Source organism: Sphaerodactylus townsendi, linkage group LG06 (genome assembly GCF_021028975.2).
Source record: "Sphaerodactylus townsendi isolate TG3544 linkage group LG06, MPM_Stown_v2.3, whole genome shotgun sequence".
Lineage (NCBI taxonomy): Eukaryota > Metazoa > Chordata > Lepidosauria > Squamata > Sphaerodactylidae > Sphaerodactylus > Sphaerodactylus townsendi.
In genome coordinates, this window is record NC_059430.1 from 121,373,169 (window position 1) to 121,390,573 (window position 17,405).

Here is a 17,405-nt window from a genome sequence, read left to right on the forward strand (position 1 = left end):
CGGGACTTTTCTAAAACCCCTCGGGACGAGGGACTAATTGTTAAAAAGCGTGAACGTCCCGCCGAAAACGGGACTAATGGTCACACTAGTGTAACCTCCATTTTGACCTGGAAGTGATGGTAATCCTGCAGGCCTTAACTTTATCCTTTCCCGTTCTTACATCAACATCTCTTGGTTCTGCCAATTCCATCAGGAGACAGATAGCCTCTTTCCCAAACATTCACTTTTCATGAACTGTACTATTTTATTTTATTTTTATATAAAACATAGAAAAAGTAATAGCCAAAACCTCAGAGGCATATCAGGGGGAAATGGTGCCTGGAGACAACACCTCCTCTAGGTACCCACCCCCCTGCTCTCAGGGTGGGGGTCAGGGGCATTCCCCCAAGCCCCACCCCCCAGCCTCTATGCTTCCAAAGGCCGGCTTTCAAAAGCTCCAGCTCTCAAAAGCCAGCTTGCTTGGCATCCCCCATGTGACCAGAAGGCATGTGCCTGGGGACATAGGTGACTCCATGTCCCTATAGGCGGTACACCTCTGCAAAACCTGTACCTTTGCATACAGGATAAGTAATTGCTTGAACACATTCTGAAACAACCAAGGTATGGTTTCTTTAACTCATAGTCAATTCAAGACATCTTGATTGCCAGTATTTAGTAATCATCAGTGAATGAACTGAAGTCATGCCTAGATTTAGTTTGATTCTCTGCACTTAAGTATTAAAACCTTTTTTTATTATTAGAAGGACTGTTTTCTTCCCTGTGGGCCAGTTACAATGTCCAGGAAACATTTTGTTGACTATCAACTGGTGCCCCATCAGCATCAACCAAAGCTCAAGCCTTTTTTACTGTGGCTCTGGATCTGTGGGATGGGCTTCTTGAAAAGAGGGGGGGCTTCTTGGAGATCTATGGGAAGTTGTTCAAGACCTACCTGTTTGCCAGGGCTTTTGAGGGTGTTTGAATGACAGGCATCTTCACAGAGGGAGAGAACAGGGTTTTTGTTTTGCTTTTAAATGAAAATGTTTCAACAGTTATTGTAAGCCCCTTGGAACTACAAGGAAAGACAGGATGTAAATGATGTAATAACTAGTAATAATGATGTAATAAATAATAAATGTTAAAATAATTAATATACTCCATATTTTGTGCAGCCAAAAGTCTGCATTTTGGGGCAACATTGTTGGTTTACAATTCTGAGTCAAGACCACTCTAGCAGGTATGATCAGGTGTCCCAAAAGATGCCCAAGTGCTTTGAGCAACCTTTCTGTATTCTCAGCTAACAGTGCGGGTTGGGCTTGACGTCTGGATCAGAACTTGAACTCATTTACTGCCATTCTCTCCATCAACTCCACCTCCTTGCTTGACTGTCTTTTCCAACTGCCTCTTCCAAGTGTTTGACTGCTTGGAGGCCCTGTGATGTTGCACAACCAGCACTAAATTTCCCTCCTTAAATTCACATAGAGGCGCATCCTTCTCAGACCACGTTCCCTGCATCTGGTGGGCTTGAGCACAGTTCTTATGAGCCGAAGCCAACATTTCCCTGAGTGATACCCCCGACTACCCCAAGTGTACTGGAGAGGAACTTGGTGCAAGTCTCTGAGGGCCTCCTTTCCTATTGCTAGCCTGTCCAATAGAAACCCAAATCTCTTACTTTCATTTCCACTGCTTACACCCACCATTTTGTGGGTTGCAGCCGGTTCTCCGTGAAGATTGCCCTTGGAGGTTTCCTCTGCTTGCAGCTCATCTGTTGGCTCTTTTGCTGTCAAAAGTAGACAAATAAAGTTTGTATTGCCTAGTGATCCTGTGCACATTTTTTCTTTGTAAAGCTACAACGACGTGATAGAAGCTGCAGTGTGCACATATTTGTGTGCCATAGCTTTGCAGACTTAACATGTGCTCCTGATTTCCATGGGTCTAGAGATTGCAATAATTCCAGACAGGGGTGCCCCACTCGAATCCTACACAGTTACTACATCCACACATTGCCAGAGCCCTCCGGGGGTGGGCGGTATAAAAGTCAAATAAATAAATATACATTAATAATAATGAGGATGGATGGATGGATGGATGGATGGATGGATGGATGGATGGATGGATGGATGGATGGATGGATGGATGGATGGATGGATGGATGGATGGATGGATGGATGGATGGATGGATGGGTGGGTGGGTGGGTGGGTGGATGGATGGATGGATGGATGGATGGATGGTGAACAACTGCTGGGCAACAATGACCACAGCGGTTCAAAATTTCTCAAACTCGGGTGGGGGTTAAACCTAGCATGTTAGCCTTAAATCACATGGGTCATGCGTGCCTGAACCTTCGTTCAAGAGTTTTTGGAACTGTGCACCTTCACCCTTCCCTCTATTTTGTATCTGGCCTGACTTTTTCTAAAATCTGACTGTTTCAGGTTTTCTGGGCTATGTGACCGTGGTCTGGTAGTTTTTTCTCCTAACGTTTCCCTCGCATGCATAGCCAGCATCTTCAGAGGTGTGTTACAGTAAGGTCGCGTTCCTCTCTACGGCTGGCGTGGAAGCGATTATGCAGTGGAGTATATTTTATACAAGGAAAAAATTTGGTGCCCAAGAAGAGGAACTAAGTGACGGGAATGCTGACTTGCTGCACACCTTAAAGCTTGTTACACAAACTGAGTGTGTCAGATCTTGGGGCAGTCTCCTAATAATACAGTGAATAATAAATGGTAGTAAATAGTAAAAGGCAGTCTCCTAATGATGGACTGTATGAGGGTGCCCAGTGCTTATATGAGTATTCAAAGCCTCCAGTTTCTTATCCATTGGCAAAATGGCAGTGCATGATGTGGGCACCCTACATTCATGCAAAGTTTATTTAGGGATGCAAACCTCCTCGCCCTAAATACTTTGCTTGGAATTTGACTGACCCAGAAACAGAAGTTTGAGTTAGGGACACAGGTCAACAGAACTGTGTGTGATTGTGCTAGCAAATCACTGCTGTCTTATGGAGACCCAATAGGGTCAAGGGAAGAAACATGCAGAAGCTGTTTGCTATTGCCTCCCTTCCTGTGTGTGGAGAGAGTTCTGAGAGAACTGTTATTGGCTAGAGACCGCTTAGCAGGCTACATGTGGAGGAGTAAGGGATCAACACCAGTTCTCTGTACTTCAACTCTGCACCACACTGGCTCTCCCAGGTAAAGCAGTGGCGTAGGAGGTTAAGAGATCGGGTATCTATAATCTGGAGGAACCGGGTTTGATTCCCAGCTCTGCCACCTGAGCTGTGGAGGCTTATCTGGGGAATTCAGATTAGCCTGTACACTCCCACACACGCCAGCTGGGTGGCCTTGGGCTAGTCACAGCTTCTCGGAGTTCCCTCAGCCCCACCTACCTCACAGGGTGTTTGTTGTGAGGGGGGAAGGGCAAGGAGATTGTAAGCCCCTTTGAGTCTCCTGCAGGAGAGAAAGCGGGGGATATAAATCCAAACTCTTCTTCTTCTTCTAAATAGAAACTGAACTGTAAGGCAGTTGTGAGATAGCGGCACGGATAAAGAGACAGGGACTGTGACCTACAGCCCTATGCTGCAACCTGACACTGTAAGGTTTCTCCAGACTAAGCCCCTTTATGCATGAAGAGCTTCATGCGATGGTCCTGGTCCTGCAGCGCTTTGGCAGTGGGGACTCCTCTCAGTTCCTTGTTTACATGTGAGAAGGTGCCTCACAGCCTGTTGGGTGGCTTGCATGGTTTACTTGCCCTGACTTTTGGGTCTCTTCCCCCATCCCATGCAAAATTAAAAATTTAAGATTATGATGTCTCCTCCCACCTTCCATTCCTCACACAGATAGATGGCTGGCATTTCCCTAAAAACACTCACACCAATGAAAGCAGCCCACACAATATCGATACAAGGAACATCGATCGTACACTTTAAGGCCCCCCCTCCCCCGAAGCCTGCAATGTTCAGTCTTGTGCTGGATGAGGGAGAGACTTGGAAGGAGCAAGACCCTGAAGTGAGAGGGAGATGTCAGGGTTTCTTCACTCCCACTAATGGCGGGGGGGGGGGGGGCTTCAGAATCTTTGGTGCTGCAAGTGGGATCGCATCAGTACAGAAATCTCTGCCCCACAGGAAACTTACCTCACAGCAAGGCAGAGCACCAGCGAATAATTGGCCTAAGTAGCTTCTACACCACTTAATATATGTTTAAAAGCTTTGTTTCAGCAGCAGTGGCATAGGAGGTTAAGAGCTCATGTATCTAATCTGGAGGAACCGGGTTTGATTCCCTGCTCTGCCGCCTGAGCTGTGGAGGCTTATCTGGGGAATTCAGATTAGCCTGTACACTCCCACACACGCCAGCTGGGTGACCTTGGGCTAGTCACAGCTTCTCGGAGCTCTCTCAGCCCCACCTACCTCACAGGGTGTTTGTTGTGAGGGGGGAAGGGCAAGGAGATTGTAAGCCCCTTTGAGTCTCCTGCAGGAGAGAAAGGGGGGGGGATATAAATCCAAACTCTTCTTCTTCTTCTTTCTTTGAGATTTCTGTCTGTGGTCTGATTTCCTTTGTCCAAACCCCATTGTGTTGGTCACCAGATTAATCCTCAGATTAAAGCAGTCAATAACCCAAACGACAAACCAAAAACAAATACAATTTTGCAAGGGACATTCTCTTAATAAAAGGGATGTATGATTGGAGGCAGGTGGCAAAGCATATTTTGGGGTGCGAAGGTCCCCTTTCCTTATTCACAGCTACATGAAGAATGATGCAGCACTCTGGAGGACAGAAAAATGAGGCTCTGGGGCTAGGGTTGCCAACCTCCAGGTGTGATCTGGAGCTCTCCCAGAACTGCTCTCCCAGCCACAGAGGTCAGTTATCCTGAGCAGAACTGCAGCTTTTGTTAACAGAGTTTACAACCTCACATTCCCAATGGTCTCTCTCCTCCCCCTATACTCGGTTGCCTCAAGACACAGTCCCCAGTCCTCCAGGGATTTCCCAAGCCAGAAGTAGCAATGTGACCTTCTTTGGGTCAAACACGCAACTAAAGCAGTGGCGTAGGAGGTTAAGAGCTCATGTATCTAATCTGGAGGAACTGGGTTTGATTCCCAGCTCTGCCACCTGCCCTGTGGAGGCTTATCTGGGGAATTCAGATTAGCCTGTACACTCCCACATATGCCAGCTGGGTGACCTTGGGCTAGTCACAGCTTCTCGGAACTCTCTCAGCCCCACCTACCTCACAGGGTGTTTGTTGTGAGGGGGGAAGGGCAAGGAGATTGTAAGCCCCTTTGAGTCTCCTGCAGGAGAGAAAGGGGGGATATAAATCCAAACTCTTCTTCTTCTTCTTCTAAAGGAGAAAACCTCCATTTGTAGGAGAGAGGAGCTGATTTGGAATGCTTCCAAGCTTCGTTTGATCTGGGATACTTCCAAAGTTATGTGAAATCTGCTTCAGGATTCAGGATGTCTGTGTACTTGTGTGCTGCATACCAGGCCAGAGGGGAAACCCCCTCCCTTTCTGCTCACAGCCATTTCTTATCAAGACAGTGGCTGACAGGAAAGCGAAACCACTTGGCCTGGGTCTCTCTTGTAAATCAGCTGATTGACCAGCGGGAGAATCGGGTTATTTTGAGCAAGTCTCATTCCAAATCCCCCCTGTCCATCTATCGCATGGAATCTACGCCCTGGCACCATTTCAGTATCTATTTCGGAGGCTCTGGAATGTCCTGAGCAAGACCAGGCACAGCATTTTAATTTATGATCCAATGAATTTGTTCCTTGGAGTATCTGTGAAGTGAGCCCTGGCTCATCAAAGCGTTTGTCGGGAAATTTTTTGTCAGTCTTCCAGGTGCCCCCAGTCTCATGTTTGTTTGAGGACCAGGAAGCGGCCACAGATGCCCTCAATTCCACACTCTGTATCCGTGCAAATCAAAATCTTCCACTCTGAAACTGTCGTGTGGACAAATACTTAATTAGCAGAGTTAATGCAATAATGAGGCAGAGACCAGTTGCTTTACTGAAATAAAGTTTACTTACTACAGGGAAGGGAAACTTGGAAGAAAAACAGTAAACATCTTTCTTACTAGCTAGCACCAACAGCCAGCTTGCTGCTTAGACTATTGCTGCCCGAGGGTGGATCACTTCTTGTCGCGAGGGCCTCTACAATGATACACATCACACCATTGCTGGGGTGTCTAAATTGGCCATAGCCATTTTATTGAGCAGAAGCGTGAGGAGCTAAGCATGGAGTCTGGATCTGGTCATGCGGGTACATGCTACAGCTCCGCCCAGAAGCGGGTGCCCAGTCCCGAGCTTCGATCTACTGTGGGGCTCTGCCGGGCGGTAGCTCCTGGCCAGAGATGTTCCCCCTTTCGGCCCGGTTAGAGCCAGGTGCATGCCTCTCTTATCGCTGTTGCCGTTCCCAAGAGGAAAGCGGCTCCCTAGCCCCCTTCCCCTTGCCCTTCGAGATCTTACCCGTAAGCCAAACCGCTCACGAACTAGGCTATGACATAACAGCATGCATTAACATATAAAAGTAGGGTGAAGAATTGGGCGGGCAAATCGTCGGACGGCAAGCACATGGCCTTCTGAACAAAGGAGGGCAAGTCGCGCTACAAAGCCTTGGCTCGCTCCTCCTTTCATCCGGTGACGCTGTCCCTTCCCATGGTGGTTCCCTTTCCAGTTCCGCCCCCGCCTGGGCAGTGCCAGCTGGGCTCATCCCAATCCCCCACCCTGATCAGCAGCTCCCGTACCATTGGTAATTCACATGCGCCTTTTACATGGCTACTACTATGGATAGGCTGGACTGAACTGAACCGCGTGCAGAAGCGCAGCACAAAGAAGATATATCACAAAGTCTACGTGCAGACCTGCATGTAGCCCACTTAACCAATTACCTGGTAACTGACTTCTGACCTCACTTAACTTTAATTGGCATGCAACAATTAACTCCTTCAGTGCTGGATTGTGTGACCGGCGCTTGCCAAATCCCATCAGAAACAGATGCACACTCTTGGTACACGTGGAGTCTTAGAAATGGCTCTTCTCAGGTTCCCTTAGACCCATCACACCCTTTCCTTTCCCATAGGTCAAAGAACCAATAAGAAGTTTTAGAGCTGCCTTGTTTTCCTGAGAAAACTTTCTGCAGCTGCTTCGAGAACAAAACACTTCACATACTGAACCCTCAAATTCTGAGGGTGAACATTTCCTAGAAATTTAAAGGGGTTTTCTCTGGTTGCTGAGAATGTCTATGTCTTGGGATCTGAAGGTATTTTAAAGGGTCAAATTAAATATGAGAGGGGGCCAGGCAGAGTGGGGATCCAACCAGTTCTCACCACTTCTCTAGAAGTGGTTACTAATTTTTTTTCTGAGTGCCAAGAAGGGGGGTTACTAAAGCAACCTCCCTGCCCAATAGGGACTGGAGGTGCGTGTGTGCGGCGGCGCCACTGTTCGAATCCCACCATCATCGGAACCTTACATTTTTTGGATCCCTCCGCTGGGGCCAGAACTCACCCAAGACGGCCGTCAAGGTAAAGCCAGTGGATATACAACTCTGAAATTTGGAATTGCTCATCCAAGAAACTGGTGGCGTGGGGGGGGGGGGGGGTTTGCAGGCTTTTTTGGTTCTCTAACTCTTTCAAGAATGAGGGTGTTTTGAGAACAGGGGAAAAATTGCTAGCAGCTCTCCCCATCCCCCGCACAAATCAGCTGCCCAACAGACAGTCCTGACCCCCCCGACTCGCAGGCTCAAATGAAAATTAGGTTCACATCTACTGGGTCATGCCTAGGGTTACCAACTCTACCCTGGAAAATTCCTGGAGATTTGGGAGTGGAGTCTAAGGAGTGTAGATTTTGAGGAGGGGATTTGTGGGGTTATGATACCATGGGATCCACCCACCCCCCCCAAAGCTGCCTTTTTCTCCAGGGGAGCTGATCTCTGTTGTCTGGAGATCCGTTGCCATTTTGGAAGATGTTTCTGTGTGTGTCCGAATTAGATGTTTGTTTCGTGTCATGACCTCTGGTTGCCACATTAAATTCAATTTGACTACATGCCGTTCAGTTGCAGGTGAGCCTTGACTTCTGGACCAGAACCAGACAGCCAGACAGTGTCTGCTTCCCCCACCCCACCCCAACCTTTGCTTCTGCAAACTGTCCCTCCCAAACGGCTGACAGCTTAGAAACCTTGTGAGGTTTCAAAACCAGGACTAAATCTCTTCTGGCTCTTGGTGGATCCACATGTTTTTGCTGGGATCACAATCCCAACTCCACGGGAAAGAGTCCCGGACTTCATATTTGGAAGAAGAGGGTGTCCCCATCCTCAATAGGACTGGCCACCCACAGCTCCCTCAATGTCCTCCTGAGGCTTCAACTACGCTGCTCCTCAGCAAAGAAGGGAGAGCTTGAGGGAAGAAAAAACTAAAGAAAAAATTATGTAGAAGGGGGAGAAAAGAAGAGGCTGTGGGAACCTAGTTAAGGAGCGAAAGAAACAATCAAAGAAACAATCAATCTCCTTCCTTAAATTTCTACAGATACGCATTCTTGTGATACCACAACTTCTGAGTGTGACCAGTTTTGGGTGGATTCTCAAGAGCCAATTAAGCCAGCATTTCCCAGAGTGAGTTCTAATGTTGGGCAGGTTCTGCAGTGGCTCTTTTGTCCAATAGTGGGACAGTCACGCCTTCTGGCAAACCAGGCAGTGAGTGAAAGAAATGCTGGCCAGAAGTTCTGCACCAGCCTGTCCTTAGTTGCATATATCCCCAAGGGTCCACTCAAAACAATGTCAGTCACTAAGCTTGAAAGCTTCCACTAATGTGCTTTGGGCATGAGGGGGTGGCACTGAAGGAACTCCACCTCTGGCAGCTCCTTGGGAGTAAACTCTTGATACAGCAGTACAATATCAGGAAGCTAACAAGGACACATCAGACATCAAAATAAGCCTTTCTCATCTAATCTGACCTCCCACCAATCTTGTGCTGACACTTGAAAAAATAAGTTGGTCTGAAAGTCAAAGGAGTAATGGAGTCCTATCAGCAGCCAAACATGGTCTGTTTGACTATCTGTCAATTTAATGGATGCATTTTTCCTTGAAATACAATACTTCATGCTAAACAACCCTAATCCCCCTGCAAAGATGCCTTCCATTCAAACCACCTCAACAGTCCTGGAAAACAGGCAGGCATTGCATAACGTCCTGTACATCTCCAAAGAGTAGCCACCCCCTTTCAAAGATGCCCATTCCAGAGAGCTCAGGCCACAATGGAAACGGCAGCTGGGACAAGCCTTTGGTGCTTGGATTTGTTTCTCCTCTCTGTGCCTCTACTGCACACGAGAACTGTCCGTTCATCCTGTGATCCTCCTCACCCAGCCCTAGTTGTCACTTTGGACCAGGATCCCATCCACCCACAGTCTTTTTCAGGGCCCCAGAGTGGAGTATTTGGGGACGGGTCAATATTCTGGGGGACTGCGAAGCCATGTGATCGATTATCATTAGATGATAGGGCTGCATTTGGGATCACACAATAAACAAAGAAGAAGAGTGTAGCGGAACAGCGGAGAAACTAAGAACAAAACTTACGATGCTATGGCTATGACCAGTACAACACTAATCAATAGAGTGCTTGTATTTAATATAAGTGGAATTATATCATACGAATATACATATCAACCTTCTATAAACTCACAAGCGACATGCATCTTGCAAGATGTCCTCTGCACATGCTCAGCCCTGAAAACTGAGATTCTTTGTACGAGCCATGTTGGATGTAGGCTGGATATCTTTAATCCCAACATAGGCAAGCACCTTGTTTTGTACCAAATTAATATGGTGACACACCCTTGATGCCATTTAATGGGCGTGAATTCAGAATTCCTGTGCTATTCTGAAGAATATTTATACACCTGCGTCCATGTTGTACTGCCTTGAAGAATCCTTACTCACCTGATTCTGTAACACTTTGCAACAATCAGGACTTATTTGATTCTACTCAACACAGGGAGAATTATGAACTTGCCAGTTTCTCCCGTGGTCTTGTGGACTTTATAGATATATATATATATATTCTGTTGATACACGGGTACTTATATTTGCACTTATTACATTCAAGCACACTATTTTGGTTGTACTTGTCATAACCATATCATTGTAGGTTTTTTCTTAGTTTCTCTGCATTTGGAATCAGCCAGGTGACGTATAGGACGAATTTCTCAGTGGGCTTTGAGTGGCCCTCAACCATTTTTCTTCCTCTTTGTACTTGGTTTCCTTTACCATTAAAATGGTTTGTGTCCTCCCACCTTAGTATAATTGATATTTAATTAATAACTCCCCAGTCTTTTCTGTATTGGCTTTGCTAGTATCAGCTGTTGTGAGAGTCAACTGATTTCTTTTACACCATCTCAAAGCATAGTGCTCTTAGTGCTATTGGGAACAAAATAAAAACAATAACCCAAAAATTAAACTGGAAAAAAATAGCATGACAAAAGTTACAAGTATGAAACAATTATTTAAAATTGGAACAATTAAATGATACCATTCAAAGCACATCAACTGTAAAATAAACAAAGTAGCATCTTAAAAATCCATTAGGAGGAACTTGAACATTTCGAAAAGAACATTTTCAGAGTCAGTGACCCCATTACAACAAAAAATGTATACCTTTCCAGTGTCAAATGGGAATGCATGTTCCTGTTTGTAGGACTTTGCAGGGAAAACAGCATCTGCCATCTGGCCATAAGTCTTGGGAAGTTGGCCTGTGTGTGTGTGTTAAGTGCATCAAGTTGCAGCCAACCTATGTTGACTTCATAGGATTTTCCAGGCAAGAGATGAACCAAAGTGATTGGCCATAGCCTGCCTCTGCATAGCAAACCATTGACTTCTTGGGTGGTCTCCAATTCAAGAACTATGAGTCCAAGCTAGACTGGGCCTTCAAGGTCAGAACAAAATTGCCCATTAGCTGATAGAGACTCATCTGAGGGGCAAACAAAGGAGTCAATTTCCCACTGACTAAAAAGCACGCAATAGTGGGGGGGGGGGGGGGGATCAGGTTTCAGACAGAATTACCCACTGCATTCTGTGCAAAGCCCGTTTCGTCACTGCTTCCCCCCGTTAGCGCGTTCTTTTCCTGAATCTAGATGAAAGTAGACCTTTTCAAAAAAACATGCACTGAATGTGGAGTGGTGGGGAGGAGCGGGGGTTGATCCGGATTATAACTACCTGCCCTTGAGAGTGATGTGGAGCCTACCATCCAATCAGGATGCAATGCCTTTTTTTTCTCTTTTGCGAACCGGTGATCCACGTGGATACAAAGCGGTTTTGACTGACTGAGTAGAAGGCAATACAAAGCAGTGCTACACATCATATCCACAAGGATCTGACTACATGGAGGATTGCGGAAAAAGGCTTTGCTTTAATTGCCCGTATCTTCGTCTCTGCGTAGAGTTGTTCAGTCCATGCTCGCGCAGACGTGTATCTGCATGGTTCAAAATAAAAAAAATTCCCGCCCCAACACAACACAGCAGCCAATCGGGATACCCCCTGAGTGGAACGCACATTCAATCTGCCTCAGTGGGGAATCGCCGTTGCTGCTCTGGCGTCTCCCGGAACACGGATTACGCTTGTGGGGCAGAAGCTGCAGTGGGCACGCTGAAACTGTGCTCAAAAGGTCCTGGTTTTTCCCAAACTGGTTTGTATCTACTTTCATTTTTGAAGTGGGGAATTGACCAAAGACCTGCAGGGGTTTTTTTTTTGCTTGTGTTCTTTTTATGATTCGCAAACATCCCCTCTGTGGATAGTTACAGTAAAGATCCTCAGGACTCTCCGGTGACCTTGTCTCCTTCACTGATGCCACTGTCTCCTCCACCGATGCCAGCTAATTTAGTACAAGAGGCCCTTGCTGACTTCAGATTACTATCACCGGAGGAACAGAAAAATGTGGTTGACAGACTGGAAGGAACTAGATTACAATTCATTAATATCATGAAGGCTCCTGATGGGCTGAACTTAGATAAGGAAGTGTGTCTTGTTCAAACGCAAACCGGTCTCCAAGTTCATCAAATCCTCCTGCTGTCTCTCCAGATACTGTATTTAAACCAACAAAGGCTATTGTCCACCATATGAGTAATGCTAGGCTTAACTCAGGGTATGCTGTTACTGACACCAACTGCTGCGTGTTCCATGATGTCACTCACTCTCTTGAGCTGGTCACAAAGCTGGACTGACGCATGAAGCCTGAAAGCAGCTTCTCTTCTCAGCCCTTGAAGTTTCTGTATCCTGGAATGTGGCGGGTTGGAATCACCAAGGCAAAAAATCCAGACTTTTCTGGATACCTTGCTCAGTTTGACATCATAGTGGCACAGGAGACTTGGTCTCTATCTCCTCCCCAACTCCGTGGCTGTAACACCCACTCTTTGCCTGCTTATAGAGCGGAGTACTATGGGGCGTCATAAAAGCTGGCCTGGCCATATTAATCCGCTCTAGTCTGAGATTCTCAGTCAAAGCCCTCCCGTCCTGTGATAATTTAAGCGCCAAGCACTCATTTTGAACTGGGACTCCTATAGTTTAATGGTGATAAGCGTGTATTTCCCCTTTTGTTTACGCGAGTCACGCGATCTCTATCTGTCTCAACTGGCAGAAATTTATCACTGACCTCCAGACAGTGCTGGCAGCTTAGTGCACTGATGTTAGCTGGTGACTTTAATGCAAGGATTGGTAAAGATGAGTGCACCCTCCAGTCTTTGACTAATCTGGAGGCAGAATCTCTTCCATGGTATTTCTGCCTCCCAAAGAGAACTTTCAAAGACAGCCAATCCAATCAAGCTGGTGCCGATGTGCCAGGCTTTGTCTCCAGTTTGATCTCATTTTTGCTCAATGGTTTGACGCACTTTGAAAACTCTGGTGACTACACCTACATCTCCCCACGTGGCTGTAGCACCGTAGACTTTATGATGATCTCCCATTCCTGCCTTTCTAACATCAAAGCTTTCAAGATTGATTTTTTCAACCCTGGAGGCGACCACCTCCCTCTCAGTAATGTGTTTTGACAGGGGGAAGCCACACTCCAACTATACATTCTCCACCCTCTCTATCAACTCCAAAAATTCTTTTAATGGAATGGTCGGTCTAGAACCAAAGACGCTGCACTGATTTGGGAGCCCACCTTACTTGAAATAGAGATCAAAACTATTAGGAATCTCTCCATCTGAAGAACTCATCAACAAATTTGAGATACTCTCTCAGGAGATTATTGTTGAGAACCTAACTACCAGCCCTGAAGATCCTTCCTCTTTTAGAGTGAGTAAAGGCTGACAAATGTTTTACAATAGACTGTAGACTCCTCAAAAGGCAAATGAGACAGATCTTAGCCAACTTCAGAAGCAACAATCTCCCCCACCTGCCACAAAGCTATTTTATTTTGAAATGAAGCTTAATGCAAGCTCTCCAAGCAAATCAGGAAAAAAGTCATCGAATCCAACTGGAAGCATGGGATTCAGGACTGTCCTGAAAGGCGACTCAAGGGGTTTCTGGCAGATTGTGGCTGGTGGTATGCGTGCTTCTCCCACACCATCAACCACCATAGACCAACATCTATGGTTCTCTTACTTTCAAGAGGGTGTTTGGTGACAACAGCAGAACTTCTGCCCCTGACTGCCCACTCTCCACCTTCACCTTCCCTACACTTGGCCCCCAGTGCTGCGTGGAAGAAATTAAACCTTTTGATTGAACAAGCTGTGAAGTCCCATAAAGGCCCCGGCCCAGGCGTTCTTCAGCCTGATTTATTTAAAACATTCATTGACTGGTGGTCTCCGGCTTCTAAGCTTTGCTATTTACTTCGGTTAATAACACTGGCATAGCCCCCTCTTAAGTGGACCAATGCCATAGTAACACCAATATTTAAAAAAGGAGACCCTAATCAACCAGTCAATTACAGGCCCATTAGCCTCCTATCAATAACTGGTAAGCTTTATGCCTAAATGCTTATTGAACAAACTCTCATCCTGGATTGACAGCAATAGGATATTGGGCTTGGGCGAATTGGTTTCAAAAGAGGACATACTACAATGAATCACTGTATGGTTTTAAATATGGTCATCTCTAAATACACCAAGAGAGGTAAAGTTAACCTCTATACCGCGCTTTGCTCCGATCTAAAAGGGGCTTTTGATTCAGTGAAGTAAAGAAGAGCTCCTCTGGCAAAAACTTGGAGGCACTGGAAATCGATCCCAAACTTTTAGCGCTTATAAAAGCCCTGCATACCTTACTTGTCAAGTGAAATACTAGCCTCTTGTTATAATGACCCCTAAAATTAGGAGTAACCAAAGGAGTCAAATAAGGTTGCATTATAGCCCCCTTCCTGTTCAATCTGTTTTTAAATGGCCTTGCCCCTCGCACTTTGAGAACAATTGACTCACACTGTCCCTTGTTAGGGGAACATGCCACTGTAATTCTGCTTTATGCTGATGATGCGCTCTTACTATCTGCAGCTCAAAGATTTGGCCTATCTCGCCTCCTACATAAATGCAGTGAATATTGCAATAACAACCTGCTGTCAATTAACCCTCTCAAATCTAAGATCATGGGTCTTTTCAAGTACCTTCAAGATTTCTAACTGGCACTTAGATAATGGCTTGCTATTGAACAGGTTAAGTTCTTCAAATATCTAGAATCCAATTTCCATCCTGCATCGAGTTAAGGTCAAACATAGGGAAACTGTTGTCAAGAGCTGTCAAATCACCCTCTGCTGCCATTGAAAGGTTTTTCTTTACTAAGGGTGGCAGATTTATTCCGGCTGCTCTAAAGGGTATTTAATGCCAAGGTGTCCCAACAACTTCTCTATGGGGTTTTCTATGGATAAAGCCTGGCATATATCCATGGAGGCGAATACAATCTAAATTTTATATAAGCTTTTTGGGGTCCCCATTGCGTTACCCTACATGCGCCCTCTGCCTCGAGGGGCAGGATTATACCTATTGGAAACAAAAGCATGGTTGGTCACCTTTAAATTTTGGATTAGGTTATGTTTCCTTAACAACTCTAACAGTTTCATTTATTGCCCCCCTCACGAACTTCAATCTTCTACCTGGGTGGGCTCATATCAAATCAAAGATTTCCTCCTGGGTCTTTCCTGGGACCAGCTCCTTATGCTTTCTCCTAGCGAGATACAGCGTTGTATCAAAGGTACGGCTATTCGACCAGGAACACCCAATATCTAGATTAGTAAAGCAAGGGAGCTTGTTCTCTCCCCTCCATTTTAACATCATGCCGGAAATGCAAGACAGCTGCATATTTAAACATCTTTGTCTTGACCCTAAGCTGAGGTGGCTATTGACCAGAAGCGAAGAACCAACACATTTCCACCTAACCTTTTCCCCAAGAGAGATTCACGGTACCTTCACAGCAAAAGCGTGCCTGTGAATACTGTCAAACCTCTGAGAAGTCATTGTAGCACATTTTATTAATTTGTCCAAGATTTAACGATTTTAGACCAAGCCTATTTCGAGAGGATCCCTTACTGGTCCATCAAGCTGCTTTTTTAATCTTAAATTGAACTATCTTCTGAATACAGAGAATCCCAAGCAATTGGACATAGTGGCCAAATTCTTGCTCACTATTACGAAATAATTTCCTGGTCTCCTCTTTCGCTCTGATGTATGCATTTTTGAAACAGGAGTACCTATTCTATCTTGTAAAACTGTATTTGGATTACTTAGCTCTGCTATGTTTTAATGCCTAATTAAGGTCTTTGAACTTGAATTTGAACTTGAACTTGATTTTGATGCAGAAGCAAATGAACTCAAGCAGGGCAAACAATAGGTGCCCTCTACTTGTGGCATTGCAGTGTAGTTCCAGAAGCAGCATAACTGCAGCACGCCCTGGACCCACAGAAGGGCAAAATGCAGTGGCGATCCTGCCTAGGGACAGGGGGTACCCTTTGTCCCCGGGCGCCCCCCATTTGGTCACGTGGGGCCAACATTTCAAGGTCGTTTGTGTGTTTTTAAATTTTTAAGTGTTTTTTCACGTTCCGGCCTGCAGGGGGCGCATCTTTAAAGCTGGTGGCACCAAAATTTCAGGGTACCATCCAGAGACTGTCCTGATGATACCACCCAAATTTGGTGATGTTTGGTTCAGGGGAAGCAAAGTTATGGACCCCCAAAGGGGGTGCCCCCATCCCCATTGTTTTCAATGGGAGCTAACCTGAGATGGGGCTACCCATTTGAGGGACCATAACTTTGGTCCCCCTGAACATAACTTCCCCAAACTTGGGTGGCATCATAAGAATGGTTAACAGATGATACCCTGAAATTTTGGTGTCACTAGCTTTAAAAATACACCCCTTCCAGGCACCCCAAGAAATTTGGCCAAGATTCTTTGTTTTGCAGTGACTTTGCTCCATTGTAGCCAATGGGGAATTTCTGAGTGTGTAGGCAGGCTGCACATTTTTGAAGATAGAGGCACCAGACTTTCAGGGTGGCTCCAGGAGAGGCCTCCTGGTAAAAGCATCCAGGTTTGGAGACGCTTTGCTTCTGGGGGGTTCCAATTTTATGGGCCCCCAAGGAAGGCTTATTTTGTTTCCCTGCTCCTGCACCACGCAGAAGCCTGTGGGCTGAGTTCTCTCAGAACTCTCTCAACTCTCCCCCCCGCCCACTCCAGAAGCAAAGCTCACCAAGCTTGGATGCTATTACTCAAGGCCTCTTGGAACCACCTTGAAAGTCTGGCGAAGATATTCAAAAATGTGCAGCCTGCCTCAGAAATTCCTCATTAGCTACAATGGAGCAGAGTCACTGCAAAACAAAGAATCTTGGGCAAATTTCTTGGGGTGCCTGGCAGGGATGTATTTTTAAAGCTAGTGACACCAAAATTTCAGGGTATCATCTGTTAACTATTCTTATGATGCCACCCAGGTTTGGTGAAGTTATGTTCAGGGGGACCAAAGTTATGGTCCCTCAAATGGGTAGCCCCATCTCAGGTTAGCTCCCATTGAAAACAATAATGGGATAAGGGGGCCACCTTTGGGGTCCATAACTTTGCTGCCCTGAACCATACATCATCAAACTTCGGGATTGGCTATCACCAGAGGCACAATCTTTGGATGATGCCCTGAAATCATCAGTGCCACTTGCACCTTTAAAAATGCGCTCCCTACAGGCAACTTACCAAAAATACCCCCAAACCAAATACCTTGCATTAGCATTTGTTCATATTTGGGCAGGACATAATCCAGGACAATTTTTTTGTCGAATGTGCCTTAAATTTGCCTTGAATTCCCAGCCGAATATGGTATTTGTTTCATCTGAATCTCCAACCCTCAAAAGTGATGCTGTTTCAGGGTGGGGAAGAATCACCCCAAACAGCATCACTTTCCCAATTTTGTTTTAACTGGGGACCCCAGATTCTCCCTTTAAAAAGGTAGATTTAAAGAAGAATCTAGGCTCCTAGTTTAAACACCATTGAAAGTGATGCT

The 17,405-nt window shown here is 45.8% G+C and overlaps 2 protein-coding genes across 2 annotated transcripts in view; one reads left to right on the top strand and one right to left on the bottom strand.

Moving 5' to 3' along the window:
• The window catches only part of LOC125434534 (interferon-inducible GTPase 5-like), an 89,083-nt gene that overhangs the window by 31,745 nt on the left and 39,933 nt on the right, over nucleotides 1-17,405 (top strand). The window lies entirely within an intron of this gene.
• The window catches only part of LOC125434531 (interferon-inducible GTPase 5-like), a 148,657-nt gene that overhangs the window by 10,161 nt on the left and 121,091 nt on the right, over nucleotides 1-17,405 (bottom strand). The window contains 1 exon segment of the mRNA XM_048500015.1: nucleotides 2,343-2,363. Coding sequence (XP_048355972.1) covers nucleotides 2,343-2,363 — 21 coding nt within the window.